This window comes from Nannobrachium achirus, assembly GCF_963921795.1.
Source record: "Nannobrachium achirus genome assembly, chromosome: 14".
NCBI lineage: Eukaryota > Metazoa > Chordata > Actinopteri > Myctophiformes > Myctophidae > Nannobrachium > Nannobrachium achirus.
Window position 1 is genome coordinate 32,267,758 of NC_137821.1, and position 20,987 is coordinate 32,288,744.

The window sequence follows — 20,987 nt, forward strand, 5'->3', positions numbered from 1 at the left end:
GGCCTCCCCGCCTAACGACTATTTGAAATAACAGGTTTTCAAACAAGATAAGCGTATCGTCTTTGAACTCATTCAGTGCAATTTTCTCAGTGGATTTCTGTAAAGACTGGCTGAATAGGGAACAATATTAATCCCCTTGCTTTGCTGGTAGAAAAACTAAAGCGATAGGCACCAGCCCCAGACTGCAGCGCCGGTATATTTGAAAGTGTGTGTTGCACTGCGTATGGTTGGTGGTGTGTTAAACAGAGGACATCCAGACGATAAGCCCGCATAATACATCACCGCAGATTAGAGAACACTATTGTCTTTACTGGACCAACAATGATTCATTTATAAGTCCAGACCCGAGGAAGAGTTCTGTATTATGAATGATGGATGTGGACAACAGATTCTTGTAGGGATGGACTTTTTCTTGCTAATGGCAAACATTCACAAGATCATTTGGAAGTTGCAACAGTAGGGGGCACGGTGGTTAGCGCTTCGCCTCACAGCTAGAAGGTCCTGGGTTCGATTCCCGCCGGGGAACGCTGTGGGTGCTGGGGGCGTGTTTCTCCCTCCGCGTCATCGGCGCCCACACCTTAGGTGGGGTCGGCGATAGGGCCTTTCTGTGTGGAGTTTGCATGTTCTCCCCGTGTCTCCTAGGGTTGATACCCTCACAAAAACATGCAGCAATCCTGGTCTCAACAATGCCTCCCCCTGGCCAGCCGGGGCGCTTGATGGAGAGGAAAGGAACTGGTTGGAATAACGTGTTCCTTCCACGCGCTACGTCCATCCCGGGGAAATCCCCCCTGTCAGGTGAAAAGAAACAACTTGGGCTCCTCATGCATAGAAGGAAGCATGAGGTCAGTCCGTTGTCTCCCCAGGCGAGGCAGAGGGAGAGCAGAGCCCAGGATTACATAGGCAATTGGCACTGGGTGAAAAATGGGTTGCAAAAATCGTGGGATAAAAATTATAAGAAAAAAAAAAAAAGGAAGTTGCAATAGTAGGCTATAGCTTAGTACCTGTCTGTCTGTCTGTCTGTCTGTCTGTCTGTCTGTTTGTCTGCCTGTAATTTTTATTTTATATATCTCTGTTGTCGGGCCGAAACCTCCAAATTACAAAATGTTCATTATTTTAACCAACACACAGATGTAAAGGGTGTTCAATAGCACATATTTATGGGAAAAAAGAGAGGGCCAATCAGGTGGAGTTAGCTGGTTTGGCAGAAAGTGTGGAGTTAGGAGGTTTTGTCCCAAGCACTTTTTACTACTTTCCATTGGTTCAATATTATTTTAACCAACACTCAGATGTAAAGGGTGTTCAAATGCCAAAAAAATAAATAATAATAATAATAATAATAAAATATTATAATAAAATAATAATCCCATGCAATGCCCTTGTGCATGTACTACTATGTGCCCCAAGGAAAAACCCTGCGCCCAACCCTGGAGCTGAAACTTTGGTTCACTTGATGATGAGCTACTCTGTCCACCATGGCTTGCCAAACTCGGACGGTGCGCGCAGTGATGCGCGAGGCCATCGACTGCTCACTCGTGGGCATGTGATCGCCTGGCAGCAGGGACGTGCTGGCCATTGGGAAAAGCGGGACAACTCCCGAAACGGCTGGTTCGTTCGTTGGAGCGAACCAACATGAGCACTCGCCGAACATTTGTCCTTGGGAGTGGCATATCGTTCCACGAAACGCCAATGGTTTATCTCAGGGTCCCCACAGTCAGATATTTTTGAAATTGGCAAGTCCTGGAAAAGCTTTGTAATTTATCAAGGATCCTGGAAGAATATTTGGCTATGCATTGTTTTTGGCTATTGATTTTTTTCCTACACTGGCTTTTTCCTACACTTTGGGTATTGCACATCATTATTGCACTGAATGATTGTTATATACAGAAGGAATATGTACAGTACCTGGATCACTCAAAGTCATAAATATTGACCAGTATTAATACAGTTCAGTCAGATGACTAACGGACAGATTGAAATCAATATTTTATTTATGGAATGTAAATACAAGTGTGAATATTATATTTTATCTTGGCGTTCAGGCTCTGCTCAATATTTCTCCCTGCTCAGCACATTTAGACAACCATCGTTAACCATTAAGAGCAGGGAGATGGATATACAGTACAGTAACGGTAACAACCTCCCCCCTCCCATGGGGAACAGAACTAATAGCAGAGCAGAGCCCACTGGTGGTGCTGGGGTGGTGGAGGGAGAAAACGGGTGCATACAGTACCAACAGTCCGGGGAATGCTGACGGCAGGAGGAAGAACAGTGAATGTGGTGTGTTTTAAATAACCGGCCAAATTGGACAGCTGATTGCCACGTCATTGTTTAACACACATCGGTTATACACCCACTTAGTAATGCTCATGCTTCGCTGTGGGCGCTGGGGGCGTGTTCCCTCCTCCGCGTCATCAGCGCCCATACCCTAGGTGGGGTTGGCGAAAGGGCTTTTCTGTGTGGAGTTTGCATGTTCTCCCCGTGTCTCCTAGGGTAGATACCCTCGCAGTAATCCTGGTCTCTATAATCCAGCTGGGGCGCCTGATGGGGGGGAAAGGAACTGGTTGGAATAACGTGTTCCTTCCACGTGCTACTGTACGTCCAAACCAGGGAAATCCCCCCTGTCAGGTGAAAAGAAGCAACTTGGACTACTCATGCAGAAGGAAGCATGAGGTCAGTCCGTTGTCTCCCCAGGCACGGCAGAGGGAGAGCAGAGCCCAGGATTACATAGGCAATTGGCACTGGGTGAAAAAATGGGTTACAGAATCGTGGGATAAAAATGATTACAACAAAAAAGTAATGCTCACTGAACCAGCTCGCAGGCTACACATTAGATAGAGATGAGACGATAATCCCTATGATCGTTTATCGTGATAAAAATTCACTCACGATAATCGTATCGTGGAGATAAAAAATGTACGTGAAATTGTCCTCCATCCTGCACTGGGATCAATTCACCTTTTATTTGCCGAGCTGCATATCCGGTACCACTTAAACCCCTATAATAGGTATAATTGGTAAATATGGACCTGGAAAAAACTTACTTGACACAGTCTTTTTTTCCACTCTCTACCAAATCTCTTTGCCAAAACATAGCCTATCTACAAGCTCACAACAAGTCGTGCGACGCGTTGTGAGCTTGTAGATCGGCTATTTTTTGGCAAATGTTCGGCCCCGGGATAATGGATGTTGGGGATATTCGCGATAATATCGTAAATCACAATTTCTTTGGTCACAATAATCATGCCATGACATGACATTTTCATATCATCCCATCCCTTACTACACATTATAAAAATATCAAAGTGCAGCTCTATTTGAAACATTGTTGCATTGCATCTGTTGCTGCTGGCCCATTAAACAAAGTTGAAGCGGGATTCATTTGCGAGGCATCACCGTTCAGGTGGAGAGTTCAGTCCCAGGACGCCCTGGCGGCAGCTTATCTAGCACGAACGAGGTTGGGAGGCTAATTCATAGCTTCATGACGCGTCTTTATAGCACCAGTCCACTGAAAAGGGTTTAACCCATTCAGAACCCATATTTTATGCTTTAACTATTGAAAAATAGCAGATCTACAAGCTTGCAGCGCGGCACTCGGCTTGTAGATCTGCTATTTTTGACCCAATTCTATAAGTGTCTTTTGAATCCTTCTAAGAGTTTTTGAAAAACCCATGTTTCTATGTCAGCAATCTGGCCTGCCATCGTCAAAGAAAAGCTCCTTTTCACTTAAATGGAGCTCAGTTGGTCTGTTCTTGAGAGACTACTATGTCAGTGGTTCTCAAACCTTTTCATGTGAAGGACCCCCCAAAATGATATGTATTTGGCCACGGACCCGCATCTCAAAATATCTAGTTCCAGGGACCACCCCCAGAAGCAAAAATTTGAGTTACAAACGTTCGCTTTGAAAATACATATATTCAAAGATTTGCACACATTTTCACGACTTTTTCAAAAATAGCAGATCTACAAGCTCGCAGCGTGGCACTCGGTGCCGCGCTGTGAGCTTGTATATCTGCTATTTTTCACTGGTTAAAGCATTCAATAATTATAGGCCTAAATGGGTTAATTTCTCCTGCTAAAACCATCACCATTGTGGGAAAAAAATGTGATAATCTCCCTTACAGGAATACAGCACCTAATTACAAGGCCACAGAGTTACCTTTTTTATTTTTATTTTTCCATCCCGTAAACATAACACAAACCTAAACATGAAAATATTTTCTCCTGATCTGAGAGGTGGATAAAAGAGACTTTCAATTTGTTCGTTCAAACAACGACAAAATGTTCCTTTAACCCATTCAGAACGGGTACACATTATTGCGTATCATTATTTTATGCTTTAACTATTGAAAAATAGCAGATTTACAAGCTCACAGCGCGGCACCGAGTGCCGCACTGCGAGCTTGTAGATCTGCTATTTGTGAAAAATCGTAAAAATCAGAATTTTGACCCGATTCTATAATAAGTGTCTTTTGAATCCTTCTAAGAGTTTTTGAAAAACCCATGTTTCTATGTCAGCAATCTGGCCTGCCATCGTCAAAGAGAAGCTCCTTTTCACAGCTCAGTTAGTCTGTTCTTGAGAGACTACTATGTCAGTGGTTCTCAAACCTTTTCATGTGAAGGACCCCCAAAATGATATGTATTTGGCCACGGACCCGCATCTCAAAATATTTAGTTCCAGGGACCCCCCAGAAGCAAAATTTGAGTTACAAAGGTACGCTTTAAAAATACATATATTCAAAGATCTGCACACATTTTCACAACTTTTTCAAAATAGCAGATCTACAAGCTCGCAGCGCGGCACCGAGCTTGTATATCTGCTATTTTTCACTGGTTAAAGCATTCAATAATTCTAGGCCTAAATGGGTTTTAACTGATAACACTCGTCAATAGCAATGTCTAATCTTCACTGCTTTCTCACCCCCTCCTCCACTTGTCTAGATCACAATGAAATGCCCTTGAAAAGCTGCTACACTAAATAGGAACAAACAATTTGGCAGCTGATGAGATGATTGGGGATTAATTGTTTTCCAAACACTTGCTGGTGAGACGTAGCAGGACTTTCTATTTATAACATTAATTATAAGTCCTCTTGTATGTTCCGGTTTTAACGAGCATGTGTGCCTTGTGCGCCAGGCTTAGCAAGGTTGCCGGCTTCAAATTTCCTGCCAGACGCGATTTATCGCGAAACAATCGATATGCAGTGGTGGAAAAAGTACTGACACATTTTACCTAAGTAAAAGTATAAATGCCACAAACTAGAAATACTCAGTTACAAGCAAAAGTCAGCTATTTAAAACTACAAAAGTGTTGGCATCAAAATATACTTAAAGTACCTACAGTGAAAGTACTCATTATGCAGAATGTCCCATTTTACAAGTTCAATATGTGTACAAATCATTTGAAAATGTGACGTGTTGTGAGCTTGTAGATCAGCTATTTTCAAATAGCCAAAGTATAAATAAGGCTAAAGGCCTAATAAGTGGTTAAAGAAAGACAACAATTGCCTCTGAGTTGTAGTGGAGTAGAAGTAAAAGTATTGAAAATTGGAAATAGTCCAGTAAATAGCTGTATATTAGTACAGTACTTGAGTAAAGGTAGTTACTTTCCACCACTGTCAATATGTTTATGGGAAAGGGTAAAGAAATGTACTTTTTGCAAGGATTTGTATGAAGAAAATCATACGTTTAGTGAGATTTTGTTTTACAGTACAACAGTTTGTGATGACCGGGTAATGGTGTCATGTGTCATACATGCCTGTCTGTTAAAATAGGTAGGGCCCCTTAAAATATATATAATTATTTTTGTAGCCGACAGTGGATTCACATGGCCTGTAATACTGACAGAGCTGCCAAAATCTTGACATCATGTTTTTTTTAAATCATAGCATGCTGCTCCTACAAGCATCCGAACTCACCAAACATGTTCCTATTTTCAGCTATATCTCTCCTTATTTCCAGGTATTCTCCTGGGTGCTTTATTTTTGGGTGGTCAGTATTCATTGTGGTGATGCGGTGAGAGATTATAAGGGTCGTTGTATGCCATTACATAACTCCACTTTAATATTTCCTACTGTCTGGTCTGTGACCTGTCTTGTCAACATGTACTATTCTGCAGAGCACAATGAATGTATTATTGTGTTGCTGTTGGGTGGAAATATTGTAGTGTGTTTTTTCAGGGGAAAAATACATGTGTTCTGATGAAATCACAATAAGCTCTTGTTGGTTAAATATTTATAAAAGCAGACTTAAAGGCATAGTTCACCCCCCAAATGACTTTTCTTCCCCTATCGATTACTCACTCCATGAAGCCATGATATTAATAATCCATAATATCCATAATTCATGGATATTCCTTTGATTTTGTCACATCCCTGAGCCAATAATTTGAGACTCGTCTATAACAATAATTTTGTTCCCTAGACTTGTCTAGGGAACAAAGCAGGCTATTTTTGTCTCCATAGGGAACCACTGCTGGTCATCAAATTACAGTATTGGCATAGGAATGCGACAAAAAACAAAAACAAATCCATGAATTCAATCCAAGCCAAAATCTCAACGCACACCTGTATTCATTGTGGAAATACTAGATCTAAAAGCTCACACAGTGCAAGGTACGCATCGTGAGCTCGCAGATGGGTTAATTTTGCTATTCTTTTATATTGTGCCATATTGTCACCTATAGGGACAATAGGAACTATTTTTGTCGAGGAGGTTTGCTTGTCCGTCTTAATAAAATGGATAATTTCCAGATATCATCAAAGTACTCTGCAGCACCCTGGACTTTCGTCGTGGCACCCTAGGGTGCCACGGGACCAGGGACGTGCTGGGCCCCTGATTCAGCCCGGGAAAAAAGAGTTGGAGAGGCCCTCATTGAGTGCTATAGAGAGAGATCTCTCTCTATAGTGCTGCTGCTACTCAAAGATTTGCCATTTCAGATCATGACAAGTGACAAGCCAGTGGGCCAATTACTGTACATGAGTTATATTTTGTTGTTGTCGGGTGGAAACCAACCTTGTATGTCCAAAACCGTTTGTTTTGTATTTATCATTTAAAAAATGATTTAAACTAGTGAAAACAGCCGATCTACAAGCACACAACGCCTCGCACCGCGAGGCGTTGTGTGCTTGTAGATCTGCTGTTTTCACTACTTTTGTGCGACGGCCTTGTCTGATGAAGCAGGGCTTTACTTTGCGAAACAATGTACAAATTTGAAACTTGGATGAAGTTTCTGACCGACAGTGACGATTTACTTTATTGGCCGCCTAGCCCCCAAAATGGAACGAAGGCCGACATTTTATTTTTATTTTTTTCCTAATGGCCGGCCTGTACTGGGAATGAACCGGCCGTTCGGGAGTTGTCCCGCTTTTCCCAATGGCCAGCACGTCCCTGCACGGGACCCACTTTGAGAACCACTGCACTATATTATAGTCCAGGGGCTCCCAAACCTTTTGGGCTCGGGGCACCCCTATAAATATTTGTTTCATCCGAGGCACCCGTACATTATTATTTTCCTAATTTTCACTCCCAGCACCTTATATTTATAGCATATCTTAACGATTATGTTGCGAGGAAAGCGAGATAATAGCCATTTTGGTTAGAACTGACTGAAAATAACTTTGTACTTCAAGTTTAAAATGATACTAAATATATTTTAAAATGTCCACATTGATTTCAAATATTATCAAATTATGTTGCGGCACCCCTGGACTGCCGTCGCGGCACCCCAGGGTGCCCTGTCACCCACTTTGAAAACCCCTGGTATAGTCGTATACAGCAGTGTTTCTCAATCTTTTTTGGCTTGAGTACCCCCTTTCCCTGATTTCTGAATCCAAGTACCCCCTTTACCCGGCAACAAAATAAAACTTATAAAACTGCAATTATAGTATACATAAATAGTGGTATATGACGCTATATAATATTAAGCACCCCATCCAATCTCATATCAAGTTTCTCCATGTGTCATCATTTAAGATTTTTTACCCTCCTCATTCAATTGTAGTCAATTATTTAACTATGAACAATATTAGCATGATTAATACCTCTATTCTTCTTTTTGGGGTAATTTTCTTGAGTAGTACCTTCGCGTACCCCATTTGAGAAACACTGATCTAACATTCTCACAAAACAGTTATTGCCTAGAGACCAGATAAAAATAAGAAACTAATTATTGAAGGAAAATAAAGAATATATGAATGCTTGGATATGTTGTTTGCTTTCACCACCAACACATGCTGGCTTATTGGTGTACTTGATCTGCTTTGAGAAGTTAGCAAACAATACAAATAATTTACAGTAAAAAAGTAATATTGAAAGACCAGAAAAAGCACAAATTAATATATAAAGCAAACATCTTTTTGTGGCTCCAAACATATTTTAATACGTTTTTGGCCAAAAAAATCCTCTTTTGATCATAAAGTTTGCCTTCCCCTGATCTACCCCAACTCTCTTCACCAACTCTTTTCACCAAAAATAGCAGATCTACAAGCTCACAACAACGCATCCCAACGTTATGACGCGTTTTTTTTTTATTTATTAATTTTGGTGAACCCTGAATAGGGATGCTGGGGTTAAAACTTAAAGATAACAGTACATGTTTTTTACCCTCCTCATTCAATTGTAGTCAATTATTTAACTATGAACAATATTAGCATGATTAATACCTCTATTCTTCTTTTTGGGGTAAATTCTCTTGAGTACCCCCTTCAGTACCTTCGCGTACCCCCATTTGAGAAACACTGGTATACAGTATAGGCTACTGCAATAATGATGTGGGCTTGTCACAAAACCCCATGGCACGCCGTTAGGGAACCACTGCTTTTACATGCTTGTACTTAGGGCTGTCACAATTATTACATAATCGTCTAATCGTGATTTTTTGACATAATCGTGATTATTTTTCATAATTGTCATAATCGTTTCCATGTTGAAAAATGTTCATATATTTTTTTTAAAAAGTCAAAAATTGTGGAAATAGGGGGGCGCCTGGTGGCCTAGTGGACCAGGCGCATACCATATAGGCATTGCCATTTCGGCATCAATGCCTGTCTGCGTTGCCGGTTCGATTCCCGATCCGAGCGACCTTTGCCGCATGTCACTCCCTGTCTCTCCCCCATTTCCTGTCAGTCTACTGTCCTATCCAATAAAGGCAAAAAGCCCAAAAACAAACCTTTAAAAAAAAAAAATTTGTGGAAATAGCAGATCTACAAGCTCACAACGCGTCACATCGCGACGCGTTGTGAGCTTGTAGATCGGCTATTTCCACTATCAAAGTTATTTTTTAAGTAGTAAGTTGTCAAATATGTCAGTAATTTCTTTGTATATTTAGGTTATGTGTCATATCTACCATGTACAACTTCAAAGCTTAAAAGCCAAACAGAAATGTAATTATCAACGACAAAAACACAATTAAATCGTTAATCGCCAATTATTTGAGTGACAATTAATCGTCATGTAAAATGTCATATCGTGACAGCCCTACTTGTACTGTACATGCTCACCGTTTTCCTGATCCAGTGTTCATGTTCTGTCACCCAGCTGTGTCCACACATACGGAGGGCGAGGACAAGATCCAAGTGCTGCTGATGGTCGAGGGTGGAAGGTAAGGGCGACTCCTGTGATGGTTGTTAACTCATACCCTGCCAAAAAAGACGTTTTCTATAATAAAAACGTCTTTTTAACTATGGACCTCCCCAGGGCCGGATCTCCCCATAGGCAAGGGGGGGCATTGCCCCCCTAAATGCCCTGTCTGCCCCACCAAACAAGATGGCATGAAAAAATAAAAATATATATATTTCGTTTTTTTTTTTTTTTTAATATTATGCTACAGCTGTCGCACCACCAAAACCAACACCATTTCATTATATATACATTTTAAAAACTCCGATCGCCAATGCCATCTCTCTCCCTCTCTGCACCTCAAAAGAAGTAAAACAAATAATAATGTTCCAGCCAGGCCAGCAGCTCCGCCCCCGATATGCGTTGAATGCGTAGGAGGGAACAGCAGTCAGTCTCGTCTCGACAGACAAGTACACGCACCACTTCTGGTTGCCAACTAACTTCAGTTTTATCCAGCGCATTAAGGAACTAATCGAGAGAAGGAACAGTTTGTTTTTTAGTTGTGCTTGCAGCTTGTTTCACTTTAACTTCTGTTCTCTTTCTCTGGCTCTTTCGGTCAATATGCGTCGATTTCTGGTTTCTAAACCTCGCGACGCGTGTAGCACTGCTGCTACGGCTCCAGTCAGTCCAGAGGCAGGCTCCGAGCCGTCGTCGACTCGGGGTACAGCTGCTCCTCGACCCGACCCAAACCCTAACCCCCAATTGAGTTCCACAAGCACGGCAACAAGCTGAAAGCGTCGCCGTTCGCAACGCAGCAGCGGCCGCCGACAACAGCACACAGGGAGCAGGAGGTAGAGCTGCTGCTCCTCGACCCGATCCAAACCCTAACCCCCAATTGAGTTCCACAAGCACGGCAACACAAGCTGAAAGCTTCGCCGTACACGACGCAGCAGTGGCCGCTGCTAACAGCACTGGCTTAAGCACAACAGCACCATCACAGCCCGCTAATCTTGTGTTTCCAAAACGTCATTTTGGCAAGACAGCACGCGCATTCAGCCCGGGCTGGTACCGTGGAGGAAGACCATGGCTGGAATATTCAGTGAAGCTAGATGCGTGCTTTTGTTTTCCTTGTCGCAAATTTGGAGGAAATATAATGTCATTGTCTGTCTAGTGTCATGTCTGTCTGTCTGTCTGTCTGTCTGTCTATCTAGTGTCATATCAGTGTATCAATCTATCCATCCAGTATCATATCTATCATCCATCTAGTGTCATCTCAGTGTCTCAATCTATCCAGTATCATATCTATCATCCATCTAGTCTCATATCAGTGTATCAATCTATATCTATCAGTTTATAGTATCATTTGCATTCATCTTTGTCAATCACATCAGTTTATATAGCTATCACACCAGTAACATGTCTGTCTTTTGTCATCACATTATTTATCATTTCTTTAACCTTTTGTTGTTTTTTTTGAGCGGTGGTCACAACGCTCCTATACGTGGCCGTGTGTGTGGGTCTGTCTGTCTCCGTCCGTGTCTGTATGTAGCCTAAACTTCGGCGCGTAACTAGTGCCGCACCATTTACGCCACTCGCGCAATATATACATCAAAATGTGCGGCTTGGCCGGGAATGGTGTGCTATTACCTTTCGTTCCGATCCGCCTTACCATGCCGACGTAATCGGCAAAAAACGACGCTTAATTGTCCCCATTGACTTATAATGGGACAATGCAAGAAATCACTTTCAAGTATTTTTCTCTCGTAAACCATTGGAGCTACAGTTTCAAACCTCGGAGAGGAGATTCATAATGATTTTAAGAATGAATCGAAAAATAATTACATCACTCGGCCTCATGGTGGCGCTATAACGGCCTACTTTACGTTTTGCCCCGTAACTCTTGAACCGTAGATCGGAAAATTAAAATTCTTTTTTCCCTGGATTCCTTGGGTCAAGACGCATCTCCCCATATAGGCCACGCCCATTTGCGCCAGGATAGATTTTCCGCCATCTTGAATTTTCTCCAAAACACACTTTTTGCTCCTTTTCCTACATATTTTCTTCAAATGTCACAAAAATCGGTACACATGATCTATGAGGTGGGTAAACCACCGCTCAGTTCACACGGGTGTGATTTTCTTTTTTTTTTTTACTTTTTTGTGTATTTTATTTCTTAAGTTCTGTGACTTGTACTGTACACAGCATGGTGTGGTGTGTCATTGGTATAAGTGTGCCAAAATGCATAGGTTTTTATGCATTTCTGGCGTTATGACCCCCTAAAAAGGTTGCCCCCCTGGCATTTCCTCTCGCCCCACCTACTACTAGAGCTTACATCCGGCCCTGGACCTCCCTGCCAGACGTCTTCTGGACGTCTTTTTAAAAAAAATTATAAAACAAACATTTTTTTTTGAAAAAAAACATTTTTGAAAAAAAAAAAATTTGGACCTCCAACAGTGTACTAGCCATGATCGCGATCGCGAAATTGCATGTTTAACCCCCATACCAACCCCATCTTTCAAACATGGCAGCCATGTTTGTTTACATTTGAAGAAAACATAAGGGCTGCCTTCTCCTGAATGCCTGAACGGATTTCCAAGCGGATTTTTTTGTTTGAAAGCTGTGAAAAGCATGCACATGCATAGTGCATGATCTGTGCACGAATGTGTGCACCAGCGTGCACACTATTTTTTTAACCCTTTGTTGGTGAACCGGCAATATAAGAGGTCCCACTTTAAATATGGCACTGAAGAAGTTAAAGGGAGAACTAAAGGCGTGTAAACTTGCCAATGTGACACGGTAACACCAAGCATTACAGAGGGCAGTGTTTTCTGTTAGCTTCGTGATGGGGGGGGGGGGGGGGGGGGCCTTGTTAGCAAGCGTGTTGCCAGGGGTGTCGCACCAAATTCTGGGCCCTGGGTACAAGGATTCACTGCGGGCCCCCCATGAATGTTCTCCATAGGGGGAGGGGAGGGTGGGTTTAACCCATTTTGACTGGGAACGCATTATGTTGCTTTAACTATTGAACAATTGCAGACATACAAGCTCACTGTGAGCTTGTAGATCTGCTATTTTTGAAAAATCTTGAACATTTTGTGAAAAAGTCTTTGAATATTTTTTTTTTGTTGTTGAAAAACCTATGTTTCTATGTCAGTGGTGCTCAAACTTTGTTTGTCATGTGAAGGACCCCCAAAATGATATGTATTTGGCCACCCCCATCTCACCATATTTAGTTCCAGCGACCCCCCCCCAGAAGCAACATTTTAGTTACAAATGTTCGCTTAAAAAGTACATATATTCAAAGATTTGCAGACATTTTCAAAAATATCAGATCTACAAGCTCGCTGTGAGCTTGTATATCTGCTATTTTTCAATAGCTATAGTACAAAATAATTAAGGCCCCTCCACATTGGGCCCTAGTAACTCAGTCCCACTCCCCCCCCCCCCCCCCTGTGACGCCCCTGCGTGTTGCCTCACCTGCACTAACCACATGATTTACTGTAAACTGAAGCCTTCCTGGAGCAGCTGCTCCGGGCCGGGAGAGCGAGGCGAGGGGCCACATGTCACACATCTGAGCTTTTAACACATACAGTAGGCCAACATCACAAGAAGCTTTCTTTCCCTGTTAGTGTAGCACAATACGTATGTTTTTTTTTTAAATTATTCCCTAATTGCTTTCAGCTGTTCGAATCAAATGGTGTCTTGTCTTTTGAAACAAGACTTGAATCTAGTAATGGCCTACTGGCCTCCCTTTGCAATTGAAAAGGCTTTTTAGACCGTTCTCTAAGTTAATTATCAGTTATTTGGTTACTGGCTTCAATTATATTCCTTCAATTCCTCAATGGAGATAGATACATAAGCCATAGAACTTTTTGGGTTATCCTTTCAGCATCCTTTTGTATAAATCTATTACCTCTGTCCTTTTTTGCACGCTGTTAATAAAGTATTCAATCAATCAATTCCCCAATATGTCCTACATCTTAACACGTAAATTGAAAACATTTATTCCCAACTATATATATATTTAAAAAAAATTCTAACACTGAAGAACCTATATTTTCTTGTGTGCAGGGTGTTATTCAGAAAATAATGTTCTTAACATAAGCCTTAGAGTAACATAAATGTACAGTATGTCTGATAATAATATCAATTGTGAATGTCGAAGCTCTTAGCTCTAAAGGTGGTTGCACACTGCTGCGTTTTTCGTTGCGAAATGCGTTTTTCAGGGCAAGGAGAGAGAGAGAGATAGAGAGAGCAAGGGACCGAGTGGTGCGCGAAACGGGCGGCAGTGTGCAAACGTGACTGACATAACGTGAGGTTGATTTTTTTATTCACGCGCTCCGAAATTCACTCCGATATTCGGCCCGAAAAACGCAGCAGTGTGCAACCAGCTTAACAGTGACGTTTTTCCCCCACTGTGCTCACAGGACCGTGTACATCCATGGCTTCAACAAGTTGGACTTTGCGCTGTGGCACTCTGCCATCACGCTGGCCGCGGGCACCGACGGCAATGCTCTGGGGAACCAGCAGCTGAATAAAAACGGCGTCCCCATCGTCCTGGACAGCTGCATGGCGTTTGTCACGCAGTACGGTGAGTGACACCCGATAGGTAAATTAGGTTGTGTTGTGTAGTGTACGTTTTATCAGCAAACTTGTCCAGCTTGTGCTGCCTGCAATGTACTTCTTTATTCCTTTCTTTGAACAGGGTTGAAAAGCTGTTCCCTGGCTATGCTGTTGGCGTTATTCTCCACTGAATTTCATGTCCCTTCTGTTGTGTTGTGCGCAGAGTTTAACCCTCAAATACCTGGAACGTGCCCGAGTGGCGTCAAGACTTTAACCACTTTAACCATTATTTTGTGCTTTAACTATTGAAAAATAGCAGATCTACAAGCTCGCAGCACGGCACCGAGTGCCGCGCTGCGAGCTTGTAGATCTGCTATTTTTTTTTTTAACTCGTGAAAATGTGTGCAAGTCTTTGAATATCTTTGACCCGATCTTTGACCCGACTTCTAAATCCTTCCTCTAAATCAGTGGTTCTCAAACCTTTTTCATGTCAAGGACCCCCGAAATTACATTTTATTTGGCCGCTAACCCCCATGTCAAAATATGTTTTTCCAGGGAACATTTTGAGTTGCAAAAGTTTGCTTTGAAAAATATATATCGAAAAATTTGCACACATTTTCAAGATTTTTCAAAAATAGCAGATCTACAAGCTCACAGCGCGGCACTCGGTGCCGCGCTGTGAGCTTGTATATCTGCTATTTTTCAATAGTTAAAGCATTCAATAATCCCAGGCCTAAATGCTTTAAATGGATTGTATAGACCTTGTCAATGGAATAGTGTTGCTAGGGAACAGCTTAGGTCCAAGTTTATTTCCTGTCAGCCACTGATATTCACATAGACTGCAACACACACACAAAAAAAAAATACTCTTGGTCCCATTTAGAATGTTTATGTTGTCAAGTGTGAAAAGGTCTATAGCTTTATGGGATTTTGGATAAAGCCACAGAGGGCAGACCGAGACAGAATACAGATAGGGGACTCTCTTTTCACACACACACACACACACACACACACTGTGGCCCAGCTGTTCTACTTCACTCGCTGTTTACATTTCATTCTGTACTTTGGCAAATGCCAGTCCCTGCTTCTTAACCCATTTAGGCCTAGGATTATTGACTGCTTTAACTACTGAAAAATAGCAGATATACAAGCTCACAGCGCGGCACCGAGTGCCGCGCTGCGAGCTTGTAGATCTGCTATTTTTGAAAAATTGTGAAAATGTGTGCAAATCTTTCAATATATACTTTTCAAAGCAGACTTTTGTAACTCAAATCTCTGCTTCTGGGGGGTCCCTGGAACAACGTATTTTGAGATGGGGGTCCGTGGCCGAATAAATTTAATTTTGGGGGTCCTTGACATGAAAAAGTTTGAGAACAGCTGGGACCCCCAGAGGAAGGATTTAGAAGTCGGGTCAAAGATCGGGTCAAAGATATTCAAAGACTTGCACACATTTTCACGTTTAAAAAAAAATAGCAGATCTACAAGCTCGCAGCGCGGCACTCGGTGCCGCGCTGTGAGCTTGTATATCTGCTATTTTTCAATAGTTAAGGCATAAAATAATGGTTAAAGTGGTTAAAATCTAACGCGACTCGGGTGCGTTCCTGGTATTTGAGAGTTAAAGTGAACATGAGTTGACTGCTGTGCTCTGGTACAACTACATAATCCATGAATACATTTGAAACGCTGTGATTTTATACAGCAGATTTTATTTATTTATTTCAACTTATGGAAATAAATGGCAATGACTATAAAGGATGAATGAATGAATAAATGAATGAATGGATGGATTAGCCTTCCAGGCACCAGCCAGACACCAACGGGTGGTGATTTACTGTAGCAAATATCCATCTCTTTATTCATGCTTGTTTGCCTTCCTACCTACAGTACTATACCAACCAACAAACCCACATACTGTACATTCATGTATCCATGCATCCACCACCCCCCCCCCAATGAGCATCCACCCATCCACTCATCAATCCACTCATCCATCCATCCATCCATCCATCCATCCATCCATCCATCCATCCATCCATCCGTCCATGTTTTTCTATCTTTCTCTCCACGAGGGAATAGGACGATATGAACATTTCATGTCATTATTATTGTGACCAAAATAATTGCTATGTACAGTAGGATATTAGCGTGACAATCACAATAAATATGCTTAAAACTTAAAATGCCACTTTTGTTAAACACTTGGAACACCAGCATCCATATTCGGAGGCAGAACATTTGTAGATCGGCAGTTTTTGGCAAAGAGACTGTATCAAGTACATTCTTTACAGGCACGGTTTAGTGGTACAGCACTTGCACTTGACTAAAGGGACACACATACCGTCTGCGGATGGCACGCCCATCCACGCCTCAACCCTCACCCGCCACTCCGATATGCCACTCTTCTATTTTCCGGGCGATGCCGCGCAGTGAAAAAACTAATCCCAGTCCACTCGCGAAGATCCACTCCAATGATGGCTGCTCCCGCGTTTTTTTTTTTTTACGGGGAAACGCTCTTTTTGTTCCGGTGACATCATCGCAGTGTCAGGTGACCTTCAGGTTACCCCGGAAATAATTGGTAACCCATAAGCTAGCGAACAGCGCCATCTAGCGATAGGTCGTCCAAGTCGTAGGTGGAGGCCTGGACCTTTTGTGAATAACACGTCAAGGTCGTCACACTGCGATCAATGGGTTAAAGGTGATACACCATGAAATTTCACTTTTCCTATTTTAAAACCTTTTTTTGGGGTCCCACTAGCACCTTCTATCCTCACAAAGTCCCATTTCTGACCGTTGTGTCTTTCTCTGGTTTTGGGAAGGCGGAGGTTAAAAGCATCCCACAGGTTCTCAAAACAGGCTGTCCAGATTTGCTGCCGTCGCTGACGTCATCGAGAAGTGACTGGCCGGATAATAACGGTTATCCAATCCCATTTTATCCATCCCCATCCTCTCCTCCAGGTCTGTGCCAGGAGGGGGTGTACGAGAGGCAGGGGGAGCCCGGCCGCGTGGCTCTGCTCCTGGAGGAGTTCGGCCGGGACGCCCGCAACGTCAAGCTCCGCCACAAGGAGCACCGTCTGGAAGACGTCACCGACACCCTGAAGACCTTCCTGTCCCAGGCTGAGGACGCCCTGCTCACCAAGGAGCTGTACCCCTACTGGGTGGCAGCCCTGGGTATGTACCGTACCCTACTCCAGGGGTTTTCAAAGTGGGTGACGGGGCACCCTGGGGTGCCGCGAGATAATTTGATAATATTTGGAATTTATTTGAACACTTAAATATTTAGTATCATTTTAAACTTGAAGTACAAAGTTATTTTCAGTCAGTTCTAACCAAAATGGCTATTATCTCAATGTTTTCCTCGCAACATAATCACTAAAATATCCTCACTGTCGGGCAGAAACCTCGTATCCCCAAGTTTCAAATGCGTATGTCTTTTGGTAAAGCAAAGCCCTGCAGTCGTACAAGACTGTCGCACAAAACTAGTAAAAACAGCCGATCTACAAGCACACAACGCCAGGCGTTGTGTGCTTGTAGATCTGCTTTTTTCACTAGTTTAGTACATTTTATAGATGATAAATACAAAACGAACGGTTTTGGACATACAGTACAAGGTTTCCACCCGACAACGACGATATGCTATGAATATAAGGTGCTGGGAGTGAAAATGCCTCAGATTTAAAAAAATATGTATGGGTTGCCCTGAGACAAAAAAGTTTGGGAACCCCTGCCCTACTCTATGTACCCCTACTGGGTGGCAGCCCTGGGTATGTACCCCTACTGCAGTGGTTCTCAACCTTTTCAGGTCGGGACCCCAAAATAATCACATTTTAAATTGGGGGAGTTGAGGTTGAAAAGGTAGTCAAACGAACATTTATCGTCATAGTTTAATCTGCAAAATCAACGCTGGCTGGCGTGTAAGTGAAGCATGCATTATTGTGACATTATACTGAAGAACGACAGAGACATTGGACCTTTTTTTTTACATGGTTTTCCTGCGGTGCATTGTGCTGCTTGGCACAAGCCTCTGTACTGTATGTACGTTCAGAATATTGTTTTAGTTGGGAGTCAACTGGGTGTCATCCTGGCCGTGAGTTATGTGACATTTAGTGGCAGTTTAAGAGATTTAAGTGTTTAAAAAAAATAAAAAAACACGGCCTGGTGTAAAATCAGGGAAAATGGTCCCCAGACACCCAGTAGTAGGTTTTAAAAAATAGATTATAGTGTGGCTTACTGCACTCCACACTTAATTTTACACATGCATTATCAGCACAAAAGAGCATTAACCCATTAAGACCTGAGGCCGATAATACAAAATGTTATAAACTAGAGGTTCGCGGCCCTTCGGGCCGCTCACATCTAGAGTCCACCCCCGCTTCTTTACTGTAGTGTACTGTACTGTACTGTACCTTACTGTGCTGTACTGTACCTTACTGTACTGTACCTTATTGTATTGTACTGTGCTGTACCTTACTGCACTGTACTGTACTGTACCTTACTGTACCTTACTGTGCTGTACCTTACTGCACTGTATTGTACTGTACCTTACTGTATTGTAGTGTACTGTATTTTACTGTGCTGTATTGTACTGTACCTTACTGTATCTACTGTACTGTTCTGTACTGTACCTTACTGTGCTGTAGTGTACTGTACCTTACTGTACTGTATTGTGCTGTACCTTACTGTACTGTAGTGTAGTGTATCTTCTGTACTGTATGGTAGTGTACTGTACTTTATGGTACTGTTCTGTGCCTTACTGTAGTGAACTGTAAAAGTATTATGTACATTCCAGATATTATTATTATTATTATTATGACTATTGTTAGTTTTTAATTATTGTTAGTGATGCAACTGATATGGAGATTCCGAGATTCCAATCTTTATCTTTATCTATGTATCCATCTTAGGGCTGTCAAATGATTAAAATTTTTAATCAGATTAATCACAGCTTAAAAATTAATTAATCATGATTAATCACGAATCGAACTATGTCCAAAATATGCCATTTCTGTCTGTATATTGTTGTGGAAATGTATAGATAAAGGTGGAATAAGGCGGATACATTTATACAGTATGTACGGTATGTATTTATGAATGTATGATAAGCGACCGTCAGGTCGCAGCGTGATTTTAGGTCCAAAAATGTGTTAAAAAATCGACCTGATGGTGGCGCTATATGGGACAGATCCATGTCGATGAGATAAGTGTAGACATACTGTGTAGCGTTCTGTGTGATTTTAGGGCAAAAACTGTAGGAGCAGTATTCAAAAATGTGTTTTAAAAAAATTGGCGGGGGTCCCTGGAGCTGCGGGGGTCCCTGGAAGGGTGGAGGTTGTGGATTGGCAGACAAGGATTGTGTGTGGAAAATTTCACATGGATAGGGGCAAAAAAGTGTGATGTGACAGACAGACTGACGGACAGACAGGCGGTGGAGGTTTTCATAGTAACTGCGACCTGACAGTCGCAATTATAATCATTAGTATTGTTTATTTTAATTATTATTATTAAGGAACTCTAGAAATCTCAGTTGGAACTGTTACCCCAGTGACCCGATGCTGGATAAGCGGTTGAAGATGGATGGATGGATGGATTATTTTAGAGTAAGCTACTTTATTTACCATTATTGTGTAGCAATAAAACACAGGCGTATAGTTTAATAAAGAGCCTAAATGCAACAAGAGTATAGGCTTGTCATTCATGATGGAAAATACATTTTGGGGAGAAGTGGAACTTAAAGTCATTTTAGCATGAGGGGGAGATCATGATTACTTGATATCTGGGCTAATGCATTCAGTTGACACACGCAGCACAAGCCAGACTGTGCCGATTGCCTATGTCAAATGAGGGTCAACGAGCTCGTTAACCTAACGTTACACAGCCTAGGATAGCTGGAAATATGCGCAGTGTTGAAGAGAAGACAAATGCTCACGCATCGCATCGCATTTCTCTGGATCTAATGCAAGCGGTTGGAGCCTAAAAACGTGGATTTCAATGTGTTGCTGTTGTCCTCTCCAATTGAACATCCAAAGGTAGTAGATCCCTATTTGAGATGTATTGATGATCAGTTATTAATCCAGTAGTAGCGAATGGTTTCCAAGCTGTTTAAACAACTTTGAGGTCTCCCCCTCTGCTGTCTGCTCAGAGTGACTGAGTGTGTGAGGAGGGGGGAAGGGGGAGGGGGGAGCAGGATGCTTCTCGGCTGCAGTGAATGGGCCGGTTAGCGAATCGGCATAGAGGTGGGCGGTATTTTTCCGTACGTTCTACCTACCGTTGAGTTGAAGTTGAGTTGGAGTGGATGCAGAGTGGGCGTGAATGGGCTTGGAAGTGGGATGCGGCTTTTGCTAAATTGTATAATAAAGATCCTAACAGTTTTCTGAAAAACCTGTGGTTGCTTCATCATCGGTACTCAGACTTTTTCATGTCAGGGACCCCCAAATAGGGCTAAAGTGGATTAATGTATGTTTTAAAATATAATCATTTATATCTGCAATGTAACTAATAACTGAAGTTTTCCAATAAAATGTTGTGGAGTAAAAGTACAATATTTGCATCTGAGTTGTAGTGGAGTAGAAGTAAAAGTATTTGGAAAGTAATTGGAAATACTCAAGTAAAACTACAAATTACCTCAAAATTGTTCTTTTGTGCAGTACTTAAGTAAATTTACTTAGTTACTTTACACCACTGGTGTGGGGAGGAATTAATTGACATAATGACTAAATAAATAATAAATGGTAATTGGTGCATTTGTATAGCGCCTTTATCCAAGGCGCTTTACAGAGATTGTGCATTACATTCACACATTCACACACCGATGGACGGTGGAGGAAACCATGCAAGGCACCAACCTGCTCACTGGGAGCAACCAAGCCCCCAGAACGG

General features: G+C 42.2%; 1 protein-coding gene across 1 annotated transcript in view; it reads left to right on the top strand.

The window, feature by feature from the left end:
- The window catches only part of arap2 (ArfGAP with RhoGAP domain, ankyrin repeat and PH domain 2), a gene marked incomplete at both ends in the record, with an annotated part of 239,703 nt that overhangs the window by 166,832 nt on the left and 51,884 nt on the right, over positions 1-20,987 (top strand). The window contains 3 exon segments of the mRNA XM_080741531.1: positions 9,534-9,597; positions 13,979-14,142; positions 17,070-17,282. Of these exon segments, the coding sequence (XP_080597657.1) occupies positions 9,534-9,597; positions 13,979-14,142; positions 17,070-17,282 (441 nt within the window).